The sequence below is a fragment of the Micropterus dolomieu genome, linkage group LG23 (genome assembly GCF_021292245.1).
Source record: "Micropterus dolomieu isolate WLL.071019.BEF.003 ecotype Adirondacks linkage group LG23, ASM2129224v1, whole genome shotgun sequence".
In the NCBI taxonomy this organism is placed as follows: Eukaryota; Metazoa; Chordata; class Actinopteri; order Centrarchiformes; family Centrarchidae; genus Micropterus; species Micropterus dolomieu.
Window position 1 is genome coordinate 28,329,298 of NC_060172.1, and position 26,932 is coordinate 28,356,229.

Sequence of the window (26,932 nt, forward strand, 5' to 3'; positions counted from 1 at the left end):
TTGTACTTTTTAATGGTGTGTGTACTGCAAAGTGACTAAGACCCTACTATAAAATGTAAGTTTGCTACTAACTGTTACACTGAGTCAATGTAACCACTGGTGGTCTTCTTGGACAAAAAAAAAAGCCACCATGGACCTTTAAAATACATTCAGATACTGTATATTTCAGAGTAAAACCGATTTCCATTATTACATTACACTTCTTGGACAGTTTCCTTTACATCATGTGAGAGTACCACGCTTGTTGCATGTAGTTTATGGTTACAACAGGACTTTGATGGTAAAAATGCCCACATCCCCAATTTCTGCTGTGGAAATGTAAAAAAAAAAAAATGTGTCACAGTTAATATCTAATATATTTGAGTCGCTCTTAGAAACCACAGCAGAGATACTATGACTATGTGGTGACTTTGAGGTGTCTGAGGCTGCATGATGGTCAGCAATATTAACACTCATGTATCCCTTCTGAAAACAGAAGCTAAGCAGGTCTGCCGCTGTGGGGGCTGGCACAATTTCGCAAAACACACATTAGGAAGTAGCGACAGGTAGCACTGAGGCTTCAGTACTCTAAGACAAGCTGACAAACATTTAAGACGCATCATGAAGTGAGAGAATTGCGAACCCTCAACAATTAGTTGCTTGCTTAGAAAGGTAAATCCACCCAAATCTGTCACATTATTCCCATTATCTTGAAATATTGAAGTTGTCACACTTTGTACAGCAGTCCACTAGTTTCAAGCTTGGGAAACCAAAATCTGAGCCCGTAAAATATCTACTTTAACTTCAATTATTGACACAGCTCCAGTTTCCTGAACAAAGTTTAAACCAGACAATCATGACACTGTGCAAGGACTGTTGTGCCAGTTCAATTCCTGCTCACAGAGCAGTGTATTGTCCACGGAATTCTTGTTGGAACTGGCACAAGAGCTTTACCTCCAAGTTTGTTTGTTTTTTGCTAACACAGAAAAGCAATAACATGGGAGCCTTAATTGCTGTATGAACTTGTTTAATAAACCGTTAAGGATCCATCTTAAATCTTTTATTGGGGCAAAATATCCCTATCTTAAAGGCAATGAGTAATATCCATCAAGTCCCAGTTATAATTTGTCTACATCCATCCTCTCAAACACAATCAAGGAAACGCTCAACGCTTTCCTGATGTAAGCTGTACAAATATCAACCTGTAAGAAAAAGACAGCAGGGCTGAAAAACAAAAACAAAAAAAATACCTGACATGCTTATAAGTGGCGAGAAGATTCAGCTTTCCACCTGACATGTGAGAAGACCAAAAGAAAGGAAACATGGAGGGACAACAAACTTCACGCCTCAATTTTAAAGCACCATGTTTAGTTAAGTTGTAAAGAGTTCAGAACAACGTCCAATGTTGACAATTTGTGATTTACATTCCAATCTTGATTTTTGAGTACAGAAAGTGTATTTTTTTTTGTTTCATTTCCTTAAACCATGAATCAATAGGGATATGTGAACAGCCTCAAGGTGGATTTCCCCTTTCCCCTCCCTAAACTCGCGTGCTGGTGCACTAAATTGTGCTGTTGACTTTAAGATGAATTTAAGCTTCTGTACACATGACTGCAGTTTCCAGATGACGTTTTCTGGTGTCCTTAAGTTTTTCAAATGATATACAAGTTGCTTTCTTAAATACACTGTAAAGTTCTGAAACTTTTTTTTAAAAAAAAAACATAACGTACACACTAAGTCTCAGTGAGACTAAAGACAATATAATTTTGAATTTGAAGGCAAGAAAAGAGACGTGATATTTTGGAGGGATTTCCACATTGTTCCATTGTTGTCTTGGGAGTTTCTTCACACATCTGGATATTGGTTCTTATCAACGAATGGCTATCAGTCCAACATCAATGAGCTTCTGAATCTTCTGAGCAATTACTGGATTCTTTAAGTGGCTGAGGATCAAACAGAAAACAAATTGTCATTAACAATCATTAAATTCTGCATGCAAACAGAAAGTGACAAAAAAGTTGGCAAACTTACTCGCTAAGTGCCTGGGGGTCCTTTTGCATTTGCTCGAGGATCATGCGCATGGCTGGGTCACTCATAATCTGCTGCACCTCGGGATCAGCCATTGCCCTTTTCTTCACGTCTTCAGGACTGTCATTCCTTGTGGCGTGACTGACCATGCAGCGCTGCAGGCCTTCTGTGGCTTCCTAAATGTGGAGAAGACAAATGAAAAACAGTTGCTTAATTTCATTATTACCTGGAAAAGAGAGATGAGACTTTATACGCCATCAACACAGAATATTTCAAAATGTCATGCAATGTCAAACTTCTTGATTTGTTTATAGATTTTGGTGTTCGGTATTGACTCAGATTGTACTTTGATGGTCATCTTACCCCTACAGATATACACAACTACTTGGATTTAACTACCATGTTACCTGTTTTCAGAAAGGTGACAGATTATTGAACCTATTACTACAAGAAAGAACAAGAATCACTTTTTACATTACTTGGGTATCAAGTAAAAGTAAAGTAAATTAAAGCTGCATGCAGGGTTGGAATGGCCCTAGCACCGAGACGCACATTGGAGCTTGTTGCGGCTGTTGTGCAGTTGCTGGAGGTCGTCAACAAAACTCTGAATTATCACACGTTTTGGACGCCTCATGAAAGAGTTGAACGTGATGATTGTAACAGAGGTTACTTCCTGTTGCAAATATGGCACTATGACACTGCGTCAATATTGGCATGTCAATGTGTTCAGGATGTGACTCTTGTGTAATTTGGTACAGATATGAGCATGTACAGCGAAGTAAGAACAACTTCCTGTTTTGTGGTAAATCACTGATTTGACGCCACACCAAAGACACATTTTGACAGAAACTCATAGATAGCACAACTTTTACTATTAAATTCAAAATGGTCAACTTTCTGTTGGGTTTATGGTATGGCTCCAAGAGGCTTTTCTGTGTATCCTGGGATGATACACGTAGGGCTGTACATAATGATTTTACAAATCGATTAATCTAACAATTATTTTTTCGATTAGTTGATTAATCTAATGACTAATTTTGTGTATTTTAAAGAAAGAAATGTTGCCCATTACTTGATTAACATACCAATTTATCCAAAATGAATATCAAAAACATGTCTAATCAATAAATCAGTGACATTAGTAGCATATCTTAAAATAAATCCAATTTCCACGTCACTGATGTGTTGTGATAACAACGACATTAATTAGGCTACTTTACTTAAAACTAATTATTGGACTGACATGGATTTATTTCAATATTGAGTAATGCAGTATGATAATCACATGTATTTCTGCATCATTGTGGGGCAAAGAAAACAACTGAAACGATTCACAGACTGTGCAGTCACAGATTGTAGTGTTAGATTCAGCTGTTTTCTCGCCCATATGTGGCCGTTAAATAGAAAATATGAAACAGCCGAACGTTAGATGACACACAGTGTAATGTTACGTTACCATGACAGCAGAGGGGCAGAAATTACTTTTAACATGAACGCAATGAAGAAATACTTAAAATAAAATACATTTTAACGAACTACCTGTCCTCATGCTCATAATGTGACATGCTTGAGTGGAGACAGAAAAATGTGTAGTATACCTTTGAGGATGAGTCAAGCTCCAGAGCCTTCTGGTACACATCCATGGCTTTTGAATAATCTTTCATGGCCTCCAAGGCAGCTCCTTTACGCGTGTAGCCTTTTACTGTGGACAGATGCGTTTAAATTAGGTGTTAAACAGAATGTAAACTTTAATAGTTAAGGAGTATAAAACACTACTTAAAGTTCTTCAATTGAAATGTTAAATTGTAATAAATACAAAGCTGCCAACTCACTGAAGGTGGGCTCAAGTTTGATGCACTCCTCACAATCCTGACAAATAAAAAAGATCATGAGTTAATTTTGCAATAAAATAAAGAGGTTAGAATCTCATTAACTGACTCACAAAGACGCATGCTAAGGATGCGACGTACCTTCAGGGCAAGTTGAAACTCCAACAGCTTTGTGTAGCAGGCAGCTCTGTTACTGAAGAGTTTAGCGTCACTGGGGTTTCTCTTGATGGCCTCACTGTAATGTTTCATGGCTAAGGGGTAGTCTCCTGTGGGAAGGAAAAGAGGTGTTCGTCTCACATAAGTTCTTAAAAAGAAGAGTCAAGTGACCATGATCAACCAACACGCGCCACAACTATTACACACACACACACACACACACACACACCTTTCTGGAAGGCGTCGTTGCCCTTGTTCTTCTCTTCCAGGGCTAATTCGGGGTTGATGTAGGCCATTTTCTCCTGCTCCTTCAATATCTTCTCTGCCTGCAGGACAGTATAAGGGTGTAAGTTAAGTGCCCACTTATGTTTACATTCCCTGTCCACATACAGGTCTGACTACTTGAAATCTACTTAAAACTTTATAAGTCTGCCTAGTTCCATTCAGAAGGAAACTAGGAAATCAGCATTCACTGCACCTGTTGACACTTCTTCAAGACGTCAGGAGTGCGATGCTCCGTCAAACTCTTATTGAAATACTGAACTGCTTCTTTGTATTTCTCCTGCTTGAAGTACGAGTTGCCAATCCTAGCCAAGGCCCTATAATAAAAAGAGAAGGACGTGGCACATGAAGATAAACATGTTATTACATCAGAATGTAATGATTTGACATCAATCCAACTTCATCACTACATCATCTTTGGCCGGTTTGTAGTGGCATCATAGAGCAAGACTGCCACCCAATGGTTCTTTTATAATACAATTTCTCTTATCAAGTGCTGGTGAGCTGCATGTTGTTTCCCATCCAGATTAAATACATTCTGAGAAAAGAAAACAAAAAAGACAAACTTCTTATAGAACTCACTTTGCAATTTGTCTGTAATCTTCCCGGTTCTCTCTGCCAACATCAATGGCCTTCTCACACAGCTCTCGGCACTTCTCAAATTCTCCCTTCTCAAAGTACACAGCTGGAGGTATAATACAAAACAAGTATACTTAACATTTCAATTAAAAGTTATAATCATGTACATTTTTAATTCCAGTTAAAATGAGCTGAACTGGTGTCAATAAAAGGAAGTTGTTGGGTCAATATTTTGGTACATTTCATATTCCGGAGCGATTCAGTCAGTGGCCTACCAAGCCCACATCAATAATGTAACAACGTTTGTATTTAAAGGATGTGAAACCCTGAGGAGTCTGGTTAGGGAAGAGATTTTTTCCATCCAAGAATTTTTCCTTGTTGGACAACCAACATTATTTCTATATATGAGAAATTCTGAATTATATGTATACATAATATTAGTCAATTGGCTCAAATGTATGAGGCTGGTATTTGTTTACCAACTTGTGAGAATAAGTACCTGCTTGGTTAGATATGTAAGTCATGTTGGTGGGGTCATGTTTGACTGCTTCTTCATAATGTTTCAGCGCCTTTTCAAAGTCCTTATTCTTATAGGCAGCATTCCCAAGTTCTTTTTCCTTCAATGCCTGTTAAAAATGAAAATTTGTAAAGGTTAAAAAAAAAAAAAAAAAAAAAAAAAAAAAAAAAAAACTCAGAAGGGATTCATCATAAGAGGCAAAATGATTGAAATCTCATTAACAGTGGAAAGTATAATGAACTGATTTACATTTCTCTTGTTTTCAGGAAGGTCTTCCTCTTTGGGAGGAGGTGGCTTAGTGTCTTTGGGTTTGGGTGGAGGAGGAGTGGGCTCCTCTTCTTCTTCCATCTCAGAGAGGTTCAGTCCCAGCAGCACAGAGAGTGTAGTCATCACTCTGGGATCCTGCAGCTTTCTGCAAAACAGTCAGGCAACCAAATGTCTTTCTAATTCCACAGTATTCAGGGCTACTGCACATTTTCCAAATTAACTTGATTTTTGATTCAAATGTCTTCTAATTTCCCCTTTTCTGTATTATGCATATGTTATTGATGATTAAGCGACAACACAGAAGATGATGTTTCACATTATCCAATAACTTTTCCTGACTTTATGTTTACGTGTGATAATGTGTTTAATTTGTAGGCCAACCCAAAGTTAACAATCTTTGTTTCTCAGTCTTAAATCAGAGATTGTTGTTAAAACTGACAAATATTTTAAAATGCACATACGTTCCAAGCTCCGATGGTTTGTTCCTGAGCTGCTCTAGCAGTTCTCTGTAGCTGGAATCTGACAAGAGCTCACGAGTACGAGCATCACTCTCCAGCTTCTGATACAAGTTGGGCATGGCGAAGGGGTTCATCATTGATTTCTCTGGTAAAGCAAAAATTCATGTTTATTAGTGTATCTTACATGGTCGTAAAGAACTACTCGGAATGCACGCCCATCTTGCACTGGTCCAGGATTAAATTCAGAGCCTTCTCTCCTCTGTAACCCCTACTGCTTGTGCATTGTTTGAATGAATCACAACACTCAAAACCCAAGTGGACTGCCTACTCTCCTTCTGAAACATGAGCACTCACAATGTTATTTTACTTTAGTGTCTGTTCTGTCTGCAGTCATCTCTAAATCCTCTACCCACGTAGGCGGGAAAAGTGAGTCACACTGTATTTTCACATTCTATTGGCACTTTTTATGAAGAATTAAAGGCACCACAAATTCAACAGTTCCTACCTGCAAGCCGGGCCTCAATGTTCTGTAAACCCTCCTTTAGCTGCTGATTATTTGGCTCTTGCCGGAGTCCCTCTTGGTAAGTTGCTTTAGCATCCTCCAATCTGCCAAGAAATTCCAATGCTGCGGCTTTGCGGGAGTAGCCCTGGTTGATCAAAATTGAAAAACTGTAAATTGCCTTATCAATTGTTATTCCTACTAGTTGACATAATGGCAAAGCAAATGACATCTCACTTTGCCCCAGTCAGGCTTGATCTTGATGGTCTGACAGGCATCCTGGAGAGCATTCTCATAGTTGCCTTTCTTGGCGTAGGCAGCTGAGCGGTTACTGAACAGGACATGGTTTGAAGGGTCAAGGGCCACAGCTTCGGTGTAGCAGCGTACAGCCTCATCAATATTCCCTGCACTTAGCGCCTTGTTGCCCTGGTCTTTCAATGCTGAAACCTATGAGACAGGAAGACACAATCAAATTAAGCATTAAGAGACAAATTCACAATACAGTTTTACTGCCCACTCTTACACAAATGCACATGGACACAATCCCCAATAGAGAGAGGACATATTCTGCAGCTGCTACTGGCAGCATTGAAGAACAAAACTGACAACCACTCAGCTGTTCATGTCAGACAGGTGCAGCAGTGATGCAGAGAGATCATTTGTGTTTATTTTGTTAGTGCACATCCACAGTCCTACAGGTACAATCTACTCTATTAACGGCCCTATAAATTACTGTTGTAATACATTTATTGTGAATTAAATAAATAATTGCAAATACATTTGAATATTCAACTTCATTGATATAGATTCATTATGTAATATTTATTATTGATTTTTTGAAATTTTATCCAGCCACCACATGATTACAGACTCTTTCTGATGACTAAACAGACAACAGAATTTGGGGGGGGGGGGGGGGGGGGGGGGGGGGGGGGATTTACAAAATCAGCAAATTAAAATTGATTTCATCAGGCCTTATCCATGATCTCATCGCCCAATATCTGAATGTAGCATAACTGTAGCAAGCTCCATCGGGAGGTAGTAACTGTAGCAGTAAATATGTGGGCCTAAACAGTGGGTCTAAACCATAACCCAATTAAACAGGTTATTGTAGTTGATTACTGATACTTTCTTCCCACTGATATTCTGCAGGACAGCCTCCATATGCTGCTCGAAAACACAGTGAGAAGAGGATCTGACGGAGGCTACTATCGTGGGCGACCCTCCTCCTTCTTTACAAAGTTTGACCGGATGCAGCATTTAAATTTTTTACAACAGAATATCTGACTCCACCCACACATCGACAAAGTCTTAAACGAACTAGCTTCTGCTAGTGTGGTTGCACTTTTGAGAGTCGGTTGACGGTGACGAGCTCTTGCTAGCGTGCTGACTCCATATGACTGTGTATGTGTGTGGAGGAGGCGCTGAGACCCCATCTTGTTGAAACACCAACACAGAGAGCAGAGGACAGAAGCAGCATGCCCGTTAATGACACCAAAACATAGAAGCATCATTTTTGTCTGTGGGTTTGGCTGAAATGCTGTGAAAACACACTTATAATGCCAGGGGAAACCAGCAATTTAGGGATGCAAACTTCATTGTATAGAAGGGAGTGAAAAAAATATATATATGCTGGTTCGTAAATGCTATTGAAAGTACATTAAGACGCAAAAAAAGAAAATATCCTCTCTATAATAATTCTTGGGTTATATTAACAGGGTTTTTCCTGCCATTATAATGTTTAGGAGGTGCAGCACCAAACCAACAAAACAAAGCAGACGAAGAGGAGGCTAAAGCAGAACATAAATTAGTTGGCTGTCCAGGTTAGTGTCTGACACACTGTCAGATCTTCTAATGGCCCAGCTGTCCTCCCCAGAGATCAAGGAGTATGCTCCATAGACTGTATAAAAAAATGTTGATCCCACAAAAGCTGTGATGCTGAGGAAAAAGGACTGTCAGAACCATGAGGTTAACTATCTCAATTAAAAGCAAGGAAACAAATGTATGTGTGACACAAAAAGGCAATTTATTATTTTGGTCAGTAAAAATATGTTTGGCCTGTGGATTTTCTCATCTACCAGCCACTTTGGCAGTTGAGCCAAAAAGTTAATTTCCACCCCTGCTGCCCAGATATATTAACAGCTGGCAAAGTATATTTAGTGACCCATTTTAAGAAGAGGAAAAGAAAAAAGTGATGAGCAAGCGACAAGACAGTAGTAAATATCGGACTGGCTTTTACTCGTTGACATTAAAGAAAGCAAGACAGATGCAGAGCTGGCCTTCTGTCTGTTGGACTGGGAATTGCAAATTTTTTAGCTTGTTGTATCTTGTGGTGTCGCGCTTGCTTGATGTTTGCCTGTGTTAGCAGAGTTGTCAACTCGAGCAAAATCAGCCACATACAAAGGTTTAGCCGCTAGCTATAAATCCTGAGATGATGTTAGCAAACTTAATAGATAATACACTTGGACATCTGCAACGTTTATTGTAAGTGCTCTTGCATCGGTTCCCATCTTGTTGGCTAGCTTGCCATCCAAGTTTCTTGCAACAATATGCTGCTGCTGGTGGAGAGTGGCCCCGGTGTTGGGCGACCGGGCTCTATCTATGGACATAACATTAGGTAATGGCAGAGGTGATGAGACAGGAGAGGATGTTGATGGAGGAAGCCAAGATGAGAAAGACAAAATGACAAGCAAGAGGCTCCCTGACATCAGCGATAGCTTTGTGAAATTAAAGGCCACAAGACAGACGCAAAAGCTGGCCTTCTTTCAAACATTTGGACTACTAAGTAATAATGCTATGTCTTGTATTTGGCTGTTAGCAAAGTTGTTGACTTGCTAATTTTGATGATAATCTATGTGTTACTTTACTGTTTCTACTACTATTCCTGTATATTTCACAATTGTTGACGTGATCATCCAACCAGCTGTACTGATAAATTATAATTCAGTGAAATTAGTCACAATAAGTATGATCCAAAGCCATGTGAGCATCTGCCTACTTGGAAAACCAAGACTGCACTGTATTATTAGAAGAAACTTAAGATAACACTTAGTTGACAACAACTTAAGCAAGAAATGCACAAGAAGGTTAATTTCAGTGAGGTGGTGTGGCTTTCTACTGGATATGGTCATTGGAGCATCAGGAAATCCTAGCACACTTCTTTTAGTCATTAGGAATCCACACAAAATTCTTTAGGTGACCAGTAATTATTTTAACGTTATAACACTAAGGTAACCACACAGTGGAACAGTAAGGTAAATAACAATTAAGAAACAAGCTGCATGACTGTCAATGTTTGTTCACATTGAATGATTTAGCAAATCACCATGTAAAATAACAGAATTCTTCACAGAACTTCTGGCCTGTAGTGTTTAGTGGCTTTGCCAGATAAGTTATGATGACTGGCCAGCTCAGGTGTTGTAATGCGTTTAAAAAAGTACAGTCTCAAAGTGAACGAATCAAACGGATCACTTGAACTGTCCAACGGCAGAACGTTCGAGAGAACGCAGCAGTTGTCGACAAAATGCGGCTGTAGCTATGACAGCGGTGCCGTGTGCACCTAACGCTCCTCCGGTCTGAGTGCAGGCTACTGAAGACAATGCTGTGGCCGATCCAAAAATACTCCTGCACCATGTGCTACAGACGGATTGCCGCAGTTTAAATTGTAGGTCTTGTGATACACGATTTTAACACAAGGGATTTACGGCTAAATCACGGCTTTCATTTGCACGTCACCTCATTAATGTCAGCGTCCACGCTGTGAGCTAACGTTAGCTGTTCGGTGATTTGCTAAGGGTTTAGTGAACTGCTTTGTTATATCGAGGCATGCACATGGGCTGTAGTAGCTGGCAAACCATACCGTGATAATAAAACAGCTGTGACAACTTGGAGGGCATGTTAGCTTAACAATTAACGTTAACGCTAATCTTGTCGTGAGCAGTCATAAATTAGCCACATCCGTAACTTGCACTCAGGAAAAAACAGTTAACCTAGCTACGTTAGCACTTTTCGGAAATTGAGTTTAGCTATGTTAATTTACACTGAAGACTAGCGTTGCGAAAAATACGTTTTGGGTGACATTATCAAGCCATTCAGACAACACTGACCACACAGCTGCAACACATTACTACCAGACTGAAGCTAAAATAACAAGCTAGCTAAGTTAGCTGTCTGATATTAGCAAACAGTCCTGGTGTAAAGAGGGGGTTAACTACACTAACCTCCAAATTCTTATTGTTAGAGAGACTTCAGATTAAAGTAATTCGGAGAAATGAATCGATATTTCTTAAATATGTAGGTTTTATAATAATTATAAAGATAGTTGCAGGACACTCACTTTCTCCATGGTGCAAGCATGAGGTTCCTTCCAGAAACTACTGCGTACTAGCACCTCCCCCTGAACAACGTACAAGTTGCCAGTTTGGGATGTAAAAAATCCGTAATCAACGTTGAGATTTACATTGCACCAGTGAGGGTGTCGTGAGGGACAATATATAGCCCAGGAACGGAAACTTCCAGAAGGTTAAGGAAGATTCTACGGATGTGTTTCATACTCACCAACAGCGGTGGACAGTAACTAAGTACATTTATTCAAGTACTGTACTTAAGTACAAATCTGAGGTACTCGCACTTTACTTCAGTTGAGTTGAGTTGAAGACTTGTAACTGACTGATAATGCATTTGGGGACCGATGAGGTAACGTTAGTTAGGGACCATGGCTGGAAGTGAGAGGAAAAATCTCAAAGCAGCAAATAATATCATGCTTAGGTCCGCCATTACGTCTCTCATGCTTAATTTGATAGTTCTAATCATTAAAGTTAATCATTGCCTGGTAGGGCATAAACACAAATAATCTCTTAATACATTGAGGGGTAAAACTAGTAGATTGTGTATGGTGCCGCCATATGGTGTCATCATCTATGTTCATTATTTATATGCCATCATTATATTACACCATGTGTTATAACATTATCATCAAACGATTTACAGATGTTGTCCCGATTTACTTTATATTTTTCATTGCTGAAATTTAGTTTCTTTTTTAAAACATAAATATAATCATTCAAAACAAATCTATGCATGCTGTTCATATTGGATATACTACTGTTAGAACTCATATCCATGTACACATCTACCCATACATAAAAATAAATAAATATTTTTATCCCAGCATTCTCTGCACTCTGCTCCATTGCACTATTGTCTTGTACTATCTGCACATGTTATTGTTTTTGTTTATGCTTATAGATGTATATCGGTTCATAGTTGTTTATGTATATTTTTTTGAGCTTGTTGTCCTGTTTATTTATGCTTATTCTATGTACAACTGGGGTCATACTTGAATTTTACACATAGCCTACCTGGCCAATAAAAGTGATTCTGATTTTGATTTTCCACGACCATGTTTTTGATGTGTGGCACCATCTCTATCTTACCTCAACCCATTATAACTGCAGGATGCTTTCTGAACATTGTCTTTGGAGTAGCATAACCTTTTAGCAGACACTGTATAAAAAATATCATATTTTTTATATAACAGCATAAATGAACTGAATTGTTTGATAGGCCACATAGTTTGTCAGAGGCAGAGGATGTAGTGGAGGCCATCCTGAATAGACCATTCATGCTGCTGTTGCCATGGATTCACAGACAGAGGAAACACAAGATGGAGAAGCCCGAGTGTCAAGATCAAAGAATGGCCACACACTCGCTGAGGCTGAAATTAGCCCCAGGCTCTATGCAAAACAAAGAGCACAGCTGGTAGGTCTGTAGCCTTTGCCCTTGTCTCCCCTTATAGACTCTCCAACAAGATGCCCCATCTCTATTTACCTAAGTTCATCCCCTGAAACTCCACAAGGAGTCAAATTGAGGTCAAGACAACATACTATGAGCAGCAGCTGTATGGTCTGTAACAAATGAGATGAAGCTTATGACATGACTGTCTCCTTTACAGATTTTTAGTACACTCCAGTTTTTTAATAAGCATTTATGTGCAATGGGTGTTCTGTGTTTTCCTGTAATTAGCATGGTCTTATCAGGGATGGGTGAGAGGGACTAAAATTTGTATCAAAGATGGAAATGTCTCATACTCTCTACCTTGCTTTCTCATTCTCCCCTGAAAATAAAATTAAAACATGGTGACATCTGGTGATTTGTCCTAGGATTCTGTGCGAAGTTTCACTTTGCACATAGAAAAAAATATTGTCAAGATCACACTAGCTGAGTCATTACCATCCACATTTGAAAATAAAAAAGGGATATGAATGAACTTGGTGTGCAAGACAGGACTCACATTTGCCATCTTAATGCAATGTTGGGGTTATAAAGCAAGTCAGGGAATTTGCTAGGCCTAATGATCACACATGATTAGCACTTATTCACAGGTGGATTCAGAGACAGATAACAAGAGAGACCAAGAAAGAAAATACATAGGCTAGAATGTGTGTATATGTGTGTGATGACGTTCTCCTAACATCTGCCCTCTTATCTCTTCAAAGTCATGCAGTGTAATGTAACCCTATCATTGACAGTGCAGGTGGTTATACATACCAGTGAAAGTCACAGTATTTTAATCTGGGTCAACTGCTAGAGTTTAAACCAGTTTTTCACTGTATTGAAAACAGGTTTCAGGTCCTATAGTTAGATCAAATATCCTAGTTTTATGATAAAGATTACCTGCTTACATTAGGCTACCTATACAAATGTGGGGATTAACAAACATCAATGTTATATGTCAACAAATTATGGAGTTGATGCATACTACATGAGGCAGTAACACCAGTGACGTTTGTCAAATACAATTTCCCCCTTATTTTAAAAATGCACCAGGGCTCTGAGTAAAAAATAAAAATACTGTTGACAGTATTTTCGACCTAAATTATCTGAATTCTCTCTGGGTTGCATTTAGGACCTCCGAGTTTGATAGAGGAACGCAAAGGCAACATCAGTCACCAGTAGCTTTTGGCGCGTGTTGCTTTCCAAAGTGCTGAATTGGAAAAGAGATTTTGTCGTATGTTGTCGCCAAAGTGAGTTTGTAATTATTTAATGTACAATGTTCATAGAAAATAGCAAAGCAAGAACCGTTACAAGTGATAGCTGTACATTACAGCTGTAATGATACCTAGCTAGATGAGCTGTCTACATATAACGTTAATAACGCTAGCTTTTTAGCTAACTAAGTTAATCTAGCTACCTTCTAGATAACAGTACACTTGTTGCTAAACTAACAAAAAACAAAGCAATATTGTCAAGTATGTCCAACTTAGTTAACCTACACCTTTTAAAACCAAGTGAGTGACCAAAGCAAACCAGGACTTCACTTATAATTAAGGTCTTTTCGATTTTCTTATCTCTATCTAGCTAACACCATCTGCTAACTTAGTTGGATGAGCTGTGCTTTCTAATCAACCACAATGAGGAGACAGGAAAACCAGATGCCCAGGCCAACAGCCGGTTTGTTCATTCCAGATTTATTCTTTTCCTCATATTAATAGGTTGCTTTGATTTCTGCCAGGTTTAATGATTAGTGTCTTGTGGTCTAAGAAATGTTTTTTGTGCTTGTTCTAGAGTTTAAGTTATTGAGGTGATTTGTTTGATAATATTTAAAATATCCTAAAATAGTGAATTTGCTTTTTTGTGGTGTACCATATCCAAAACAAGTATATAGTACACGGTATTATGTGGTTGTTAAATGTATAGAATCGCCAAGGCGTATTTTTGTGTGGTCCAATGTACTGAGTCTAATGTGTTCAGATGTGTTTCCTCTGCTGTCTCCATCAGGCTGCCTGCCTGTGCCACTCTTTAACCAGAAGAAGAGAAACAGAGTTCCTTTGACATCTGCTCCCTCTGAGAATGAATTTTTCTCCCATAGTGAATACATAGCAAACACCAGCTCATCTACATCTCACAGCACATCAGGTGAAGCTTTCAGTTAGACCCTTTAAGCTCCCACAGTATTTCTGTCACTAGGTGGCAGTACAACAAAGGACAAAATAAGTGCACTTTAAATAGCAAGTGAGCTTAATTTTTCTACCCTCAACTGTGTGAATATACTTTGAAATGTTGCTGTTGAATGTTGTTTAATGTCTAACTGCTCAAAATCACCATTTTACATAAAACCAAGGACACTCCACATGAATTAAGATACACATTCACAACAGCAGATAGTGGATCCTGCTCTTTAAGGTGCTATAAACTGCTGAGAATGTACCTTTCTTTAGGTACCTGTGGATCTTACCATGCCTCAGGTCTGCCCTCTGGTGCTCCACAAAGCCACCAGTGGAAGAGACAGGGCATCTACTCCCAATCTACTCCGCCGCAGCAGTACTGCAGCAACAGACCTGCTCCTGGACCTGCCCTTTCAATGAGAACACATGCACCCATACCACATCCATACAAAGGTGGAGGAACAAGGTATGGTGGACCTTCTAACCATTAGTATGATGGTCAGTGGTTTGACCCGTTTGTCATAGTTTATTAACTATGAAAAATGCTGAAAAATCAGAAATTCCCAATTCACCCACAAGCTGTTTAAATATGACAGTTTTACATATTTATACATTCTGAAATAATACAAAAGTTAGTTTAAGTAACCACCTTTCCACCTTAAAACAGGTGGAAATGTTTACAGAAATATGGATACCACCACCTTGTTCCTAGCTGTAACAGGCAGCAAACAAGGTTCTTGTTTGAACCATGATTTTACAGTAAGTTTTAGTCATGGTCCCAATATGTGAAAAAAGGGTTATGTATTTTCATTTTCAGCTCTAAGATGGGACAGCCCAGCAACCCAGTGAGACAAGTGGATGCCAGCCCCAGTGCTAAATCCAGACAAAGCGAATATCAAGTCCCCCGCATCAGTGAGAGTGTACAAAGCAAGCAACCCCCCCACACTGTGTTCTCTCAGATGGGCCAGCCGTCATCTTACAGACCGAACAATCCCACACATCAGTCTTTCCAGCAGTCCAGACCTCTGCCTCCTCCTGTCCCACCACCCAGCAGGCCCTCTGCTTGTGCAGCGCAGCCACAAAATAACTCCTGGAAGTTTACTAACATCTTTGGGCAGCAGAAATCCACCTTTGAGGGAAACAGGGGCACAAGACAACCTCAGACTGGACAGCAAACTCGAATTCAGGTAGAAACATATTTGGAAAATAAATAACATTATACAAAGACTTCAAAAACTTGCCGTTAACGTTTTATGAACTTGTTCATTTTCATATCATTTGTAATTGTGCTCAGCAGGAAACAATGAAGCCAACCATTGAAAACTCACTGAGAATCCTGACTGCAGTAATTGATGGCATGAGACACTGGAGCCAGTTTAAAGACAAAGTCCCATACTTATTTGAGATATTTGGTCAGTTGATTAGGGGTTGCTGTTGTTTTTGATGTGTAATGTTTAATATCTTTAAACACCATTAAACTGTCAGGCTATGCTCTTCCATTAGCTACTCTAGACTCTGCGGTCACACTGGGTCGCCACGGAGCCAAGAACTTCCTCATGAGAGATGGGAAGGAGGTTATCCAGTGTGTCTTCTATGAAAATGTGAGTTGGGATAAAAAGCTTAAGAAGTAAAAGGAATGATGTGTCATGAGTTTATCTGAGAGACAATGTAAATTTGCACACATGAAATTGCTCTAAGTCTCCTTAGCTTCAGTCAGACAAATATAGGGTGTTTATTAAAAATGACTTAGTGTTGTCCATGTTTTTATTTGCTGTTGAAGGGTTTTTTGGGAGCTTTTCCTTTCCCGAATCCCAGGTCTAAGGACAGAGGGTGTTATATATACTCTATAAACTATGAATTGTAAAGCCTAAAAATTGACTTGTATAGTAGTATGATGATTATGATGCACTTTGGTTATTCTGTATATTTACTGTTCAAGTAAACCTGTCAGTGAATATGTGTGCAAGTACGTATGAATATGATACTATCATCATTATCCTTGGTTTGAATTTATTGTGTGTGATCTTTTCTGTTATTGTTCTATCTTTGATGGCTGGGTAGATGAGCTGCTCAAAGAGGGATAGTGAAATCAGGTTTACATCATTATGTCCTCTTTGCCCATAGGTGACTCAGCGGTTACTGAGAAATCTTACTTAATGTGTTTATTATTTGTATGATTTGATGCTGTTCAGGTTATCTTATACTTACCTGAGCAGGTGGTACTGTAGGTTCTAGTTAGGTGAGGCTGAGAAAGTGCAATACCTTTCACCTGAGTAGAGGGAGGGAGGAGGTGGCAGCTTGCTGTGAGGTTGTAGTTTTCAGTGTTTGTTTGTTTTGGTTCTTCTTTTTGCTTCCGTTCTTTTCATTGAATTTTCTGTGGTTAAATTTTTGCCTCTGTTTCATTAGTATTTTTGCCACCTTTTTTACACTTACTACTGCATATTGACCCGTGAACATTCTCTTTAAATGGCGTTTTGGAAATATTCGGCTTGGCAAACTAAAATAAAATAGCACTGGAATCAGACTGGACTTAATCTTCAATTCTGCTTCTTATCCAACAGGAGCAGGAACTGCCCCGACTCATCCGTGGTCAAGTTCATCGCTGTGTGGGAAACTATGACTGCAGCAGAGATGTCCTGATGTGTGTGTCCGTCAGACCCGGCCTGCCCTCAGAGCTGAGGAACGCTCAGGAGGCTGTCAAAGCCTGCGATGCAGAAATGAGGGCACTGGTCAAATCACTCAGTGAAGTCTGAGCATGGGTAGAAATCTTCAGCAGTACTGATAGGAAGAAAGTATACTAGTATTTTATGAGGTTACATGCGAGCCATGCTATATAGTAATATATAGCTGTTATTATTAGCAGCAGTCCCTGTAGTTTTAAAAAGCATGTTTAAGGTCTTAGGTTTTTGACCAGTAGGGGGTGCTGTTCATTTGTTGCATGCAAACAAAATACACTAGCACTGAACAGTTGAATTCACTTGTATGTTCTGCCGTAGATGTTTTTGTATTTATGTGTGAAACAAATATATAAATAGCTGTTTCATTTGACCAAAACGTTAACGGGAAGTAAAGCCTCTCTTTTTGTAAGTTCTGAAATATTTTTATTACAAAGAAAATTCACAGAACAGCAAACATTGTTTAGAGGTTAAATCCGGTAAAGCAAACACTATGAGGTAATATCTCAAAATATATCTTTGAAAAACGGGGCAGTTAAGAATAACGCGTATATCAAGTACAGTTAGTTTATTTACAGTCAAACATCACAATGGAAAAAACAATAATTCTACTCTACCTAAACAGTTTCACCAGTGCTGAGACTATACACACAATGGTTCAGCAAATTTGGAAACAAGTCCAGTGCAGTCACGCTAGTCATTCCCACAGTCAAGCACAGTATGAGGTCCAATACAATACCAACATTTCTCTCCTGACCGTCTTCCAAATATGGCAACATAATCACAGTAATTTTCTTAATGTCAGGACATGTCATTATGGGAACCCAAATTTGGGAAATATTTCAATATTAACCCATTAGCAAAATCCAGCCCAGTATTTAACACTAATACACACATAAGCACCCACTAGGAAAGGGAGTCTAGCTTTAATGAAATTGGCAGTGTACAGGGACAGTAAGTGGAGAAGTAGACATTTTGTCCTTGGAACATGACAGGAATGGTGCCAGCGCTTAAAAGAAGAAGTGGGTTGACGAAAACACAGCAACACATTAGCTTATTTGAGGAGCTAATTATAAGCCACGTTTTACACATAATGCGAATAATGTGTCAGCTCAGCACAGATAACCAACAGCGAAGTTCAATTTGTACAGCTCCCTCCTCTACCACTCAATTTTAAAATCACAGAAGACAAGGATGCCAGGAATTAATCTGTTAGCTGCATGTCACAACCTTTTAATATAGTAATTCAAGTTACCTCTTCTAGATAATTGGCAAAAATGTCTCAGGCCATAATTGAACACAAGTACGCTGCTATTCTTTTTTTTCCCTTCTTTCTGCCATTACCCCCAAGGATTAGAATACATTGTCTCTTTTTTTATCCTCCAGAACATTTTCTAAAGTTAATGAGATCATACTGCATCAAGTACAGGAGAAATGTTTTCCCTCTGAGAGGAAAAAATATAGTAGAAAAAAAAACACATCACACAACAGGATCCACAGTTTTTCAGCAAAAAAGATGATAACCTGATAATTGTATTAAACACTTGTCTTTGTTATGTTAAAAGGCACAAGTTGGTCAGATCACATTTAAAATCTAGATCAATTGTTCTACCATTAACAAAGCCCATATTATCATGCATTTTTTTTTGAGACAAAATTCCTACATCTCCCTGCCTTTTGCAATACTTTTTTCCTGATAAAGAGCGTTTAGTATAGTGTGTTTTAGACAGAGAAAAAAAAATTGCATGTTTAACAAGCAAGTTACATCACACAAACAATTCTGGGGAAAACAAAAGGATGCAATATCCCAGCACACAACTGCACTGAAACCACTACTTATTATTATGATTCTCTTCCTTGTTATGAGAAGAGATTTCCGTTTGTCCTCTCGGCAGGTCTTATGCTGTATCTATTGTCCTTTTCTTTGTGACAGTTACTAAATGCACTGTCTTTGAAAGCTGAAACATCTTCTTGACTCCCTCTGGTTCACTGCCTGGTCACAAGACTGGAAGGCAGAAAAGGTCCGGAGTGCCAAAATCCTTCAAAGTGTCAGAGTTCTCTTTTCAGTGTGGTGTTTTGAAACCCCAAACATCAGCTCTGTTAAATCCAGACCATATGTACAGTCCAAACGCTTCAGCACAAAACATTGTCAGTAGATGCAACTCCTTAAGAGGTGAGATGCAACCATTCAAAGGGGCTCCCTCGTTGAGTCAAATGTTCTTCAAAACCTCTGATTGAAACATTATTTGACTGGACGAGTCATACTGCCACACAATCTCATGCTTCCACTCTTTTCCAACTTCCAGTCTGTTTTTGGAATGTTATACATGTTGTTGTTAACCACAAAAAAAGAAAGAAAAAATCACATTTTTACTAGTACTTGTTACATTTGTGGTCATTTTCTTAAATCATGTGAAATTAGCTTCAGTCCTTTCATTTTCTGACTGCATCATCTCCAGAACTGACATGAAGAAAACAGATAAGTCAAACTGCAGAAAACGCATGATAGATTTGAGGGTAAAAATAACTACAGAGGATTATTGTAACATAAAATGTTCCATTTAAAGGAACTGAATTTGAATTAATTACATAACAGATGGAGGAAGACAGTGTTTGTTGTTGAGTATCAGCTTCAGTTATCACTGGTGGAGTGGGGCTTCCCAAACAGCATCGCCTTTAAAATCGGGATGCAGGTGTCTCTCCATGACATCAAGCGCAGATTAGCGAGAGTGGTCAGGAGGGAAATAAACAAGACTACGTATCAATGCACTATAACAGCGTGGGTAAAGGGGTGGGGGACAGCTGCTCCTTTGGTGCATATTTGGCAAAAAAGGGCAAGAAGACGGTGAGCATGACTCCGACGATAGCCAGCATGTAGCCCCAACCGATCTGGCACTCGCCGGCGTAATAGATGTCAGAGTCCCCGCAGAAGGACCTGACCAGTGAGGAGTTCAGGCCGAAGGGATAGACCAGCAGTCCAGCAGCCATGATGAACACTGCAGAGAAAACAGAGTCAGAGAAAACAGAGTGAGTTTGACAGCAGACTGTATATTTATATAAGCTGCTGAAGGAAAGGTTTAGTACAAAAACAAGATGGAAAAAATGCTGTTGATTCTGAAATTACATGTTCATTGGGAAGTTTATTCTTTGATAGACACAAAATATACTCTCACATTTGTTTAGTGTGGCCATGGAGATTGTTTAGGTTATATTTGGCCATGCAGGGTTTGAGATATGTCCCAGATTTTCGCCTACACCTCAGTATAATGAATGTATGAATTAATGTGAATGATTGTGGTTGTCACAACACTGAAAAGAAAAAGTGCTCTGCTACTCTGGATAATCTACACACTCCACTTTGAACAGTTTCAACAGGAAGTACTTTTTATGAAATAGTCCCATTTAAAACTTTAAAAAAGCCGACAGACACTAATGTCCCAAAACCGTGGCAGAAAAAACTAAAACCATCCACATGGCTAGTCATCACTAAATAGAAGTGAGAAAATGTGATTGATTATTTTTGTAATTTGAGTAAACCAACCCTTTGATATCCTGATGGCTAGATCTGTATACTGTAATAGGTATGCCAACTAAGAGCCCCTTGGTGGCAGTAGAGGTTTAGCCGAAATCACAACAGTCTGACTGAGAGTTGAGTGTGTAATTTAGATACTTCATCAGTCCTGAAGTACCTTCATTTGCAGTGAGACCTGACTGATTGTTGCTTTGTGTTACATATAAAAATAAATCATGACCTAGATAGTTTTTAAGTCCAACGGTGACAGAACAGAGCTTTTAACTTATTAAACAACAAAGGCTCTGATTACTTGTAATTGACAGAAACTTCTAATGCAAAATGATTCATGTCTTCTCAAATCCATTTGCACTCCTCATTTTAAAACTCTGGGGCTTCATAAAAAGAAGACATCCCACCACCACCCCACATCCCCGCGCTTGTGCTGCGATCAGCTTTCTCAGACACTGTCCCCCATGCAGCCCAAGAGCAGCTCACTTTTACAAATTGAGTCAAGTCTCACAGCCCATGCTGCCAAGCAGTTATCGACTGCGCTACAGGCTATCATTGCTGCTCTTAGTCATTCTGAGTGCCGGCTGGGTTTCAATTACGATGCCAGGTGGTCATGGTTGTTTTAGCTTTGGAGAGCTGGGGTTACTGGTAAAGCTCAAAGTTGTGATAGTGACTAGCTCTTGAGAAAACACAACAACCGTCTTTTATTACGCTGTATTGATTTCAGGAGATTTCCGTTTTCCTACTTTCCAGGGCAGCGCCGTCGTGGTCAGTGAGAAACAGTGCTCATATGAGAGCTACAATGCATTAGCTGTGTGAAATCCATGGTTTGTGTGGGCAGTGAAGGATTGTGTTAGTAGAACAGGGATGGGTGAGGTAGGAAGCTTTCACACTTGCACACTAGGGGCTTTAGGATTTACTGTTAGCATGAGAAAAGCAGAATGACAGGGAATAAACAGAAAGAAAGGGGTCTGAATGGGCGAAGGAGAGGTATTTCTTGAGTGTGGTTTGTCTAGATTGGAGTTCATTGAGGGTCTGCCTCTCAGCCTTGCGTATCCCAACCCTATACCCAGCCCTCCCACCTGTCAAAGTGGCCCCATGTTTTATCTGCAGGGGCCCAGTGGCTCGAAACTCACTGCCTAATGACACTTTAATGACCTTCTTTATCAAACTATCATTGGCTTGTGTGAAAGAAATACAAAGACACAGGCGTGCATTCGCAACCCAAACCCACTGCCCTAATCCCTCCTACACTGAAATGATGGCATTTAAAGGAAGCTTGGGCTCAAAACCTGAATGGATAAATAATTAACAACACTGTATAACCCCCAAATAATCAATACGATTTTATCAATCACACCAGGAGGGAATGCAGGTAGGGTGTCTGGATCAGATAAGCTGCAGCTCAGGCTGACTGGATCTCTGCAAGCCTTTAATGAGAGGAGGTCTGTCAAAAAACTGTAAAATCAGCCTCATATCAGAGGGAATCCTTCAAATCAGAGAGGGATAAAACCAAACCAAAGTGCATTTGCACGTCTTGAAAGGGAACTCCACCGATTTTACACATCAAAGGCTGTCTACAAGAGTACTACTGCATTTGTTAAAAAAAAAAGAAAGTATAAAACCTTTTGTGGCTTCAGAGAGAGATGGGTGTAGTCTGATAAATGTCGCTAACTAATAAATGACAACCAATAAATGGCCTCCTGGGTGAGAGCTGGATTTTATCAATCTGCTGACTCAAGACAAGATCGAAGACTACAAGTCTGAAAAGAAAAAATCTGGAGGTGTGGAGTTAGAAAGAAATGAGCTTACTAGACCTCTCTAGGCTGTCGACTCGAGGCTAGGCTCGAGGCTACATTAGCTGCTACTAACATAAGACACCCAAATCTCCAACTGAGCTACTGGAAGTCACGTTGTATTGTGGGTAATGTAGGCACTGTTTTTTGACAAGGAACAATAAGTGGAATAAAAAGACAATGACTCACAATGTTATAGTTATTGCTAAACTGGTGGGGTACTCGTTTAATTGCCTAAAGCCGAATACTGTACAGGATAAAGCAGAACAATGAGGTAAATGTTGTGTGACAAACCTTGAAATTAAGATGGGGAAAACATCATTCTAATTTCCACTGCAGGGTAGACAAGCTTAATTTCAACAAGGTCTTATATGGTCCGGTAGTATAATCCTATGAGGAATGGGCAGTGTGATGAAAGAGCCTGACATGACACCAAGATGCCATGCAGGGAGACTGAAGGTGCTCATTACATGTGCTACCAGGAGAGCAGTGTGCTGGTGCACTCCCACTTGACAGGGCAAACTGAATGTCTATGTGTTGTTGACATTATTGGCGTCCAAGAGTTAGTCAGCAGGTGATGATTTGAGAGAGCTGGCTTGATCACATAAAAGCACAATAATACTAAGTATTATTGTTATTAATAACAAAAAACCACTGGAAAAACATCCAACAGTGAGCTTGGAACAGAGATGCATAAGAAAGTTACGGGTAAACTCAGATAGACTCAAATTTCAAATTTAAATGCAGTTAGGGGCTCTATGAAAATGATTGGGGGTGGAGGGGTCAGAGATAGGGGGAGACTATGTATTTTTTTTTATTTTTGCTGTATGGAGATGGTCAAACAAAATGTTTCAACCCCCCTCCCCATCCCCTTAATTTCTATACAGTCCCTTACAGGGGTTTTTAAAGAGCTGTCCACAATAGCCACCAGGCAGTAAAAAGCTACGAGTGCTCCCATCATTTACCTCCTAATAGACCCAAGTAGCAGACAGTTTACTAACCTTCTAACCTCCAATCAATGGTCCTCAGGACAGGGAGGAACGTCTAACTTGGCCACGTCCTTTATCCACAGACAGGAATAAAAGTGGAAAGGCGTGGAGAAAGTGTGTCAGACCCAATCAGATGAGTACCGCTGAATACATTAGGCTGTCACACGTGAGGCTATCATAGTGGCTCAGATGACAGACAGGCAGGACAGACAGGAGTGAGAGAATGATGGAGAGGTCACGAGTTCACTGGGCACTAATGTGTCCCAGTTTCATTGCAAACTTTACACACAGTGCCAAAGAAGAGGGTCGCAGTGTGTGTTTATTCATAGGAAAGATAGCAGAACTAAACACGCCTCTCAGATGTTTACTGTAAATTCACTGCCCATTATTGTTTCACATTTATTCATTTGTCTGTTGTCATATTTTAACCTAAAGAAGACGGTTCTGAGCTTGTGCTTAGTGGCAGTTCTGACCAATAGACCAGTGGTTCTACATTAGTTTCTTAAATGACTTCAATATTTGTCATTTACGTACTTACGGTCTGTTAATCTTGAAAAATGTCCTTGGATTACTTTCGGTATTTCTCTTTACTGACAGCTTGTTTGAATGCACACTTCTGCAGCTTTCAAGAGTACACAGACTGAAAGAGTAAAATATCGATTTGGAAATACTAAACAGTCAGAAGGGTCCAAGAGCACTAGATTTCATTGTTGCTTCGGCTGTTTTCACAGGTTTTCACAAGGCTGCGGAAGCCTTTGTGTACGCTAATGAATAGCAAATACCTTTATGTGCTTGCTTCTTTCTTTTTGTATAAATGTTTTTTGTGTGCGCATCCAAGGGTTGTAGATGAGAAAAGCCAAATTAAATAAAACAGAGGAGAAAGCATGGTACTACCACACAAAGACCGCTTTTAACAACTAAATGAACTAAATTAACCTTGAATCTCTTTCTCAGTGGTGCAGCGAGAAATGGAAAGCTGCTCTCGGTGAAACAGGTGCACAGCAGTGAGAAAGAGATTGAATGGGTTTGTGGGGCGGGAAGGTGTGTGATAACCTGGCGTCCAAGCGTGACACTGAATCAATTTCATCACAGACCTCTGACACAGAAATCACTGGCTTAGTTTATTACACAAGCCTAGAAACACACAAATCATAGGATTACTCATGTGCCACATTTCAATGTGACTGCCTGAGTTCAGTTGCAGAAATCTGGTACGTCTGGAATCTACTCTCGTCAGAAATTTCAGAAATCCAATATACTGTAGTCCCAGACATTTATAACCTTGTATCTAATGTAGAAGTCCTCAATTTTATTCTTCCCAAGATATTACTAATAAAAAATTCAATTCTGTGAGGCTCTTTCATTACGACGCCAAGACCTCTGCTTTGGATCAAACTCTATTGCCACCCTGTGCTGACTGTCATAACTCTGTTAGCAATGGGAGGGGTTGAATTAAACTCGACAGGAAATGGGTGGCTCCCTATTGTAGATGCAGTGCTCTTTCATTCCTGTTTTGCAATGGTGTCATCTGTCTGTTTGCACTCTCTGGCAAACAGTTACGTAAAATATATTAAATGCACTGATTATTGTCACCCTGGCCCAGACAGAAAGCGGCCTGTTGAGACGACCATCACGCCGTAAAACCTGGTGTGCAGTGGCCTTGTACTGAAGCAGAAAGATTCACTGTCAAACAATATGATATTGTTAAACCTTTGCAAGGATCAGGGAGAGGATTTACAGTTGAACAATAGCTTAGCTCACTAACATACTGTCTTTGTGTCCTCTTCTATAGAGGACAGGCCCTTTAAAGTGTTTTATAATGAGAAGTCAGCAAGAGAAATACACTGACACTGAAAAATAAGACAGGACAGGTTATACAATATACATTCAAGCCATGCAGCCAGCAAGAGGGAACTCGAATATATTAGAATAGACTAATGCCTTGCTTATCTCCTCTGACCTACAAGCCTGACAAACAGTCAGGTGGAGACCACCAGCTCCACTGGGACAAGAGCAGTCAGACGTGAAAATAAAAAAACATTAAAAGAAGAAGCACAGAACCGCTGTGGACCTTTGGGTGTTACATCCTCTTATATCCAGCAGCACCCTCTGCTTATTCTCACTCCTGATAGAAACTTCTTATCTGGTTGCTGTCCACACAGGGACATTATCTGCTGCTACTATTCACTTCAAAGACACATGAAAGAGCACACATATTAGACTGTGGCCTTACATTGCCACAGACCTGTTTGATGTCACGTTACCTTGCATAGCAAAGACATCAACACAACAAACCCCCCTCATATCTTTCTTCTCTGCCAAGGATAACGTCTGCGTTCTTCAGGTAAGGTTGTAGGCGAATGCAAAACAACAAGAAAATGCTAATAAATCTCAAAATATACCAACACAAAGCTCATTTGTTTGTGTTGCCGGGCATGTTTGTCATTGGTGAAACAGTGGGGGGAAACAGTTGCTTAATTACAGATACAGGCCCAAAGCTGTACATCAGAATTGCTGTTACGGTGTCTTCATCCTTCATATTCTTTATCATTACCCCTTTTCTTTTTCTGTAAGGACTAATGTTTTCATCATCGTGGAAAAGGTGAGCTGATCTCTGTATAGTCCCATGTAGGTAATAATAACCCAGATGTGATCAGGCAAGCTGATACTGCTGATTTATAAAAACAGCCTGGGGCAGTAAACACCGAGTGTGACCCACATACATTCATTACATTCATATATAGTTATAGTATATGGGCACATACAATTAGGCATAGCCATTTGCACACATACACACACACACACACACACACACACACACACACATATATACACACTGCAAAAACTAAAATCTTAGTAAGATTAGTTATCTTAATTGAAGGCAAAATATATTTGGTTTTTGTCTGACAAGATATTTCTTCTTACAAGGTGGCTTTTATGTTAGAGAAGTTTTTTTGGCCCTAAGTAGCAAGTGAAATATTCTTGTTCTGTTGGCAGATAATTTTGCTTATTTTAAGTAATATTTCCCCCATTTTAATGCTTTTTTCCCCTTGTTTTTGAGAGCTCAGTTTTTGCAGTATATATATAGATCATGTTTTTTTTGTCATTATGTTTTTTTGTGCGATTTGTGCCTTTGTTATCAATACAGTCCATCAAAAACTAGCAAGTCACAAACTTTGCTAACAAAGCCAAACATCAAGCAAGTCTGACAACACAAGACATAGCAATATTACTTATTAGTCCAACTGTGAACACAGAAAGAAGGCCAGCTCGGCGTTTGTCCTGCAGCCTTCTCTTTCATTAAGCTCCCACCAACGTCCGGCAGCCTCTTGCTTGATCACTCTCTTTCTTTCTTCTTAGCTTCCTGTGTCAACATGCTCTTCGTACTCTTTGACTCGCCAGCTTATTA

The 26,932-nt window shown here is 39.6% G+C and overlaps 3 protein-coding genes across 6 annotated transcripts in view; 1 reads left to right on the forward strand and 2 right to left on the reverse strand.

Annotated features, from left to right (window-relative positions):
* Nucleotides 1-144: 144 nt before the first annotated feature.
* Nucleotides 145-11,086, reverse strand: stip1 (stress-induced phosphoprotein 1). The gene is made up of 14 exons (XM_046041037.1): nt 10,931-11,086; nt 6,832-7,041; nt 6,601-6,742; nt 6,099-6,240; nt 5,620-5,782; nt 5,353-5,479; nt 4,857-4,959; nt 4,471-4,591; nt 4,222-4,318; nt 3,978-4,102; nt 3,840-3,876; nt 3,606-3,709; nt 2,011-2,183; nt 145-1,922 (listed from the first exon to the last, which is right to left on the reverse strand). The coding sequence occupies exons 1-14, from the start codon at nt 10,937-10,939 to the stop codon at nt 1,850-1,852; spliced, it is 1,626 nt and encodes a 541-aa protein (XP_045896993.1). The 5' UTR covers nt 10,940-11,086; the 3' UTR covers nt 145-1,849.
* A 2,407-nt stretch (nt 11,087-13,493) lies between these two features.
* LOC123963925 (spermatogenesis-associated protein 22) lies at nt 13,494-17,600 on the forward strand. Of its 3 annotated transcripts, none has more exons than XM_046041038.1 (8): nt 13,494-13,619; nt 13,954-14,046; nt 14,374-14,511; nt 14,814-15,006; nt 15,358-15,727; nt 15,835-15,952; nt 16,044-16,141; nt 17,102-17,600. In XM_046041038.1, exons 2-8 carry the CDS (start codon nt 14,007-14,009, stop codon nt 17,291-17,293), a joined length of 1,149 nt encoding a protein of 382 aa, XP_045896994.1. In that variant the 5' UTR covers nt 13,494-13,619; nt 13,954-14,006; the 3' UTR covers nt 17,294-17,600. The 3 variants fall into 3 exon arrangements, with proteins under 3 accessions (XP_045896994.1, XP_045896996.1, XP_045896995.1); XM_046041040.1 differs by having other exon boundaries at nt 13,502-13,619; nt 15,838-15,952; XM_046041039.1 differs by lacking the exon at nt 13,494-13,619 and adding an exon at nt 13,826-13,844.
* Nucleotides 17,601-17,768: 168 nt separating this feature from the next.
* The window catches only part of LOC123963926 (transmembrane protein 211), a 98,388-nt gene continuing 89,224 nt past the window's right edge, over nt 17,769-26,932 (reverse strand). Inside the window, exon 3 of one of the 2 annotated variants that reach the window (XM_046041041.1) lies at nt 17,769-20,211. In XM_046041041.1, the coding sequence (XP_045896997.1) occupies nt 19,985-20,211 (227 nt within the window). In that variant the 3' untranslated portion in view covers nt 17,769-19,984. The remainder of the gene's footprint in view (nt 20,212-26,932) is intronic. The other variant, XM_046041044.1, reaches the window with a different exon arrangement.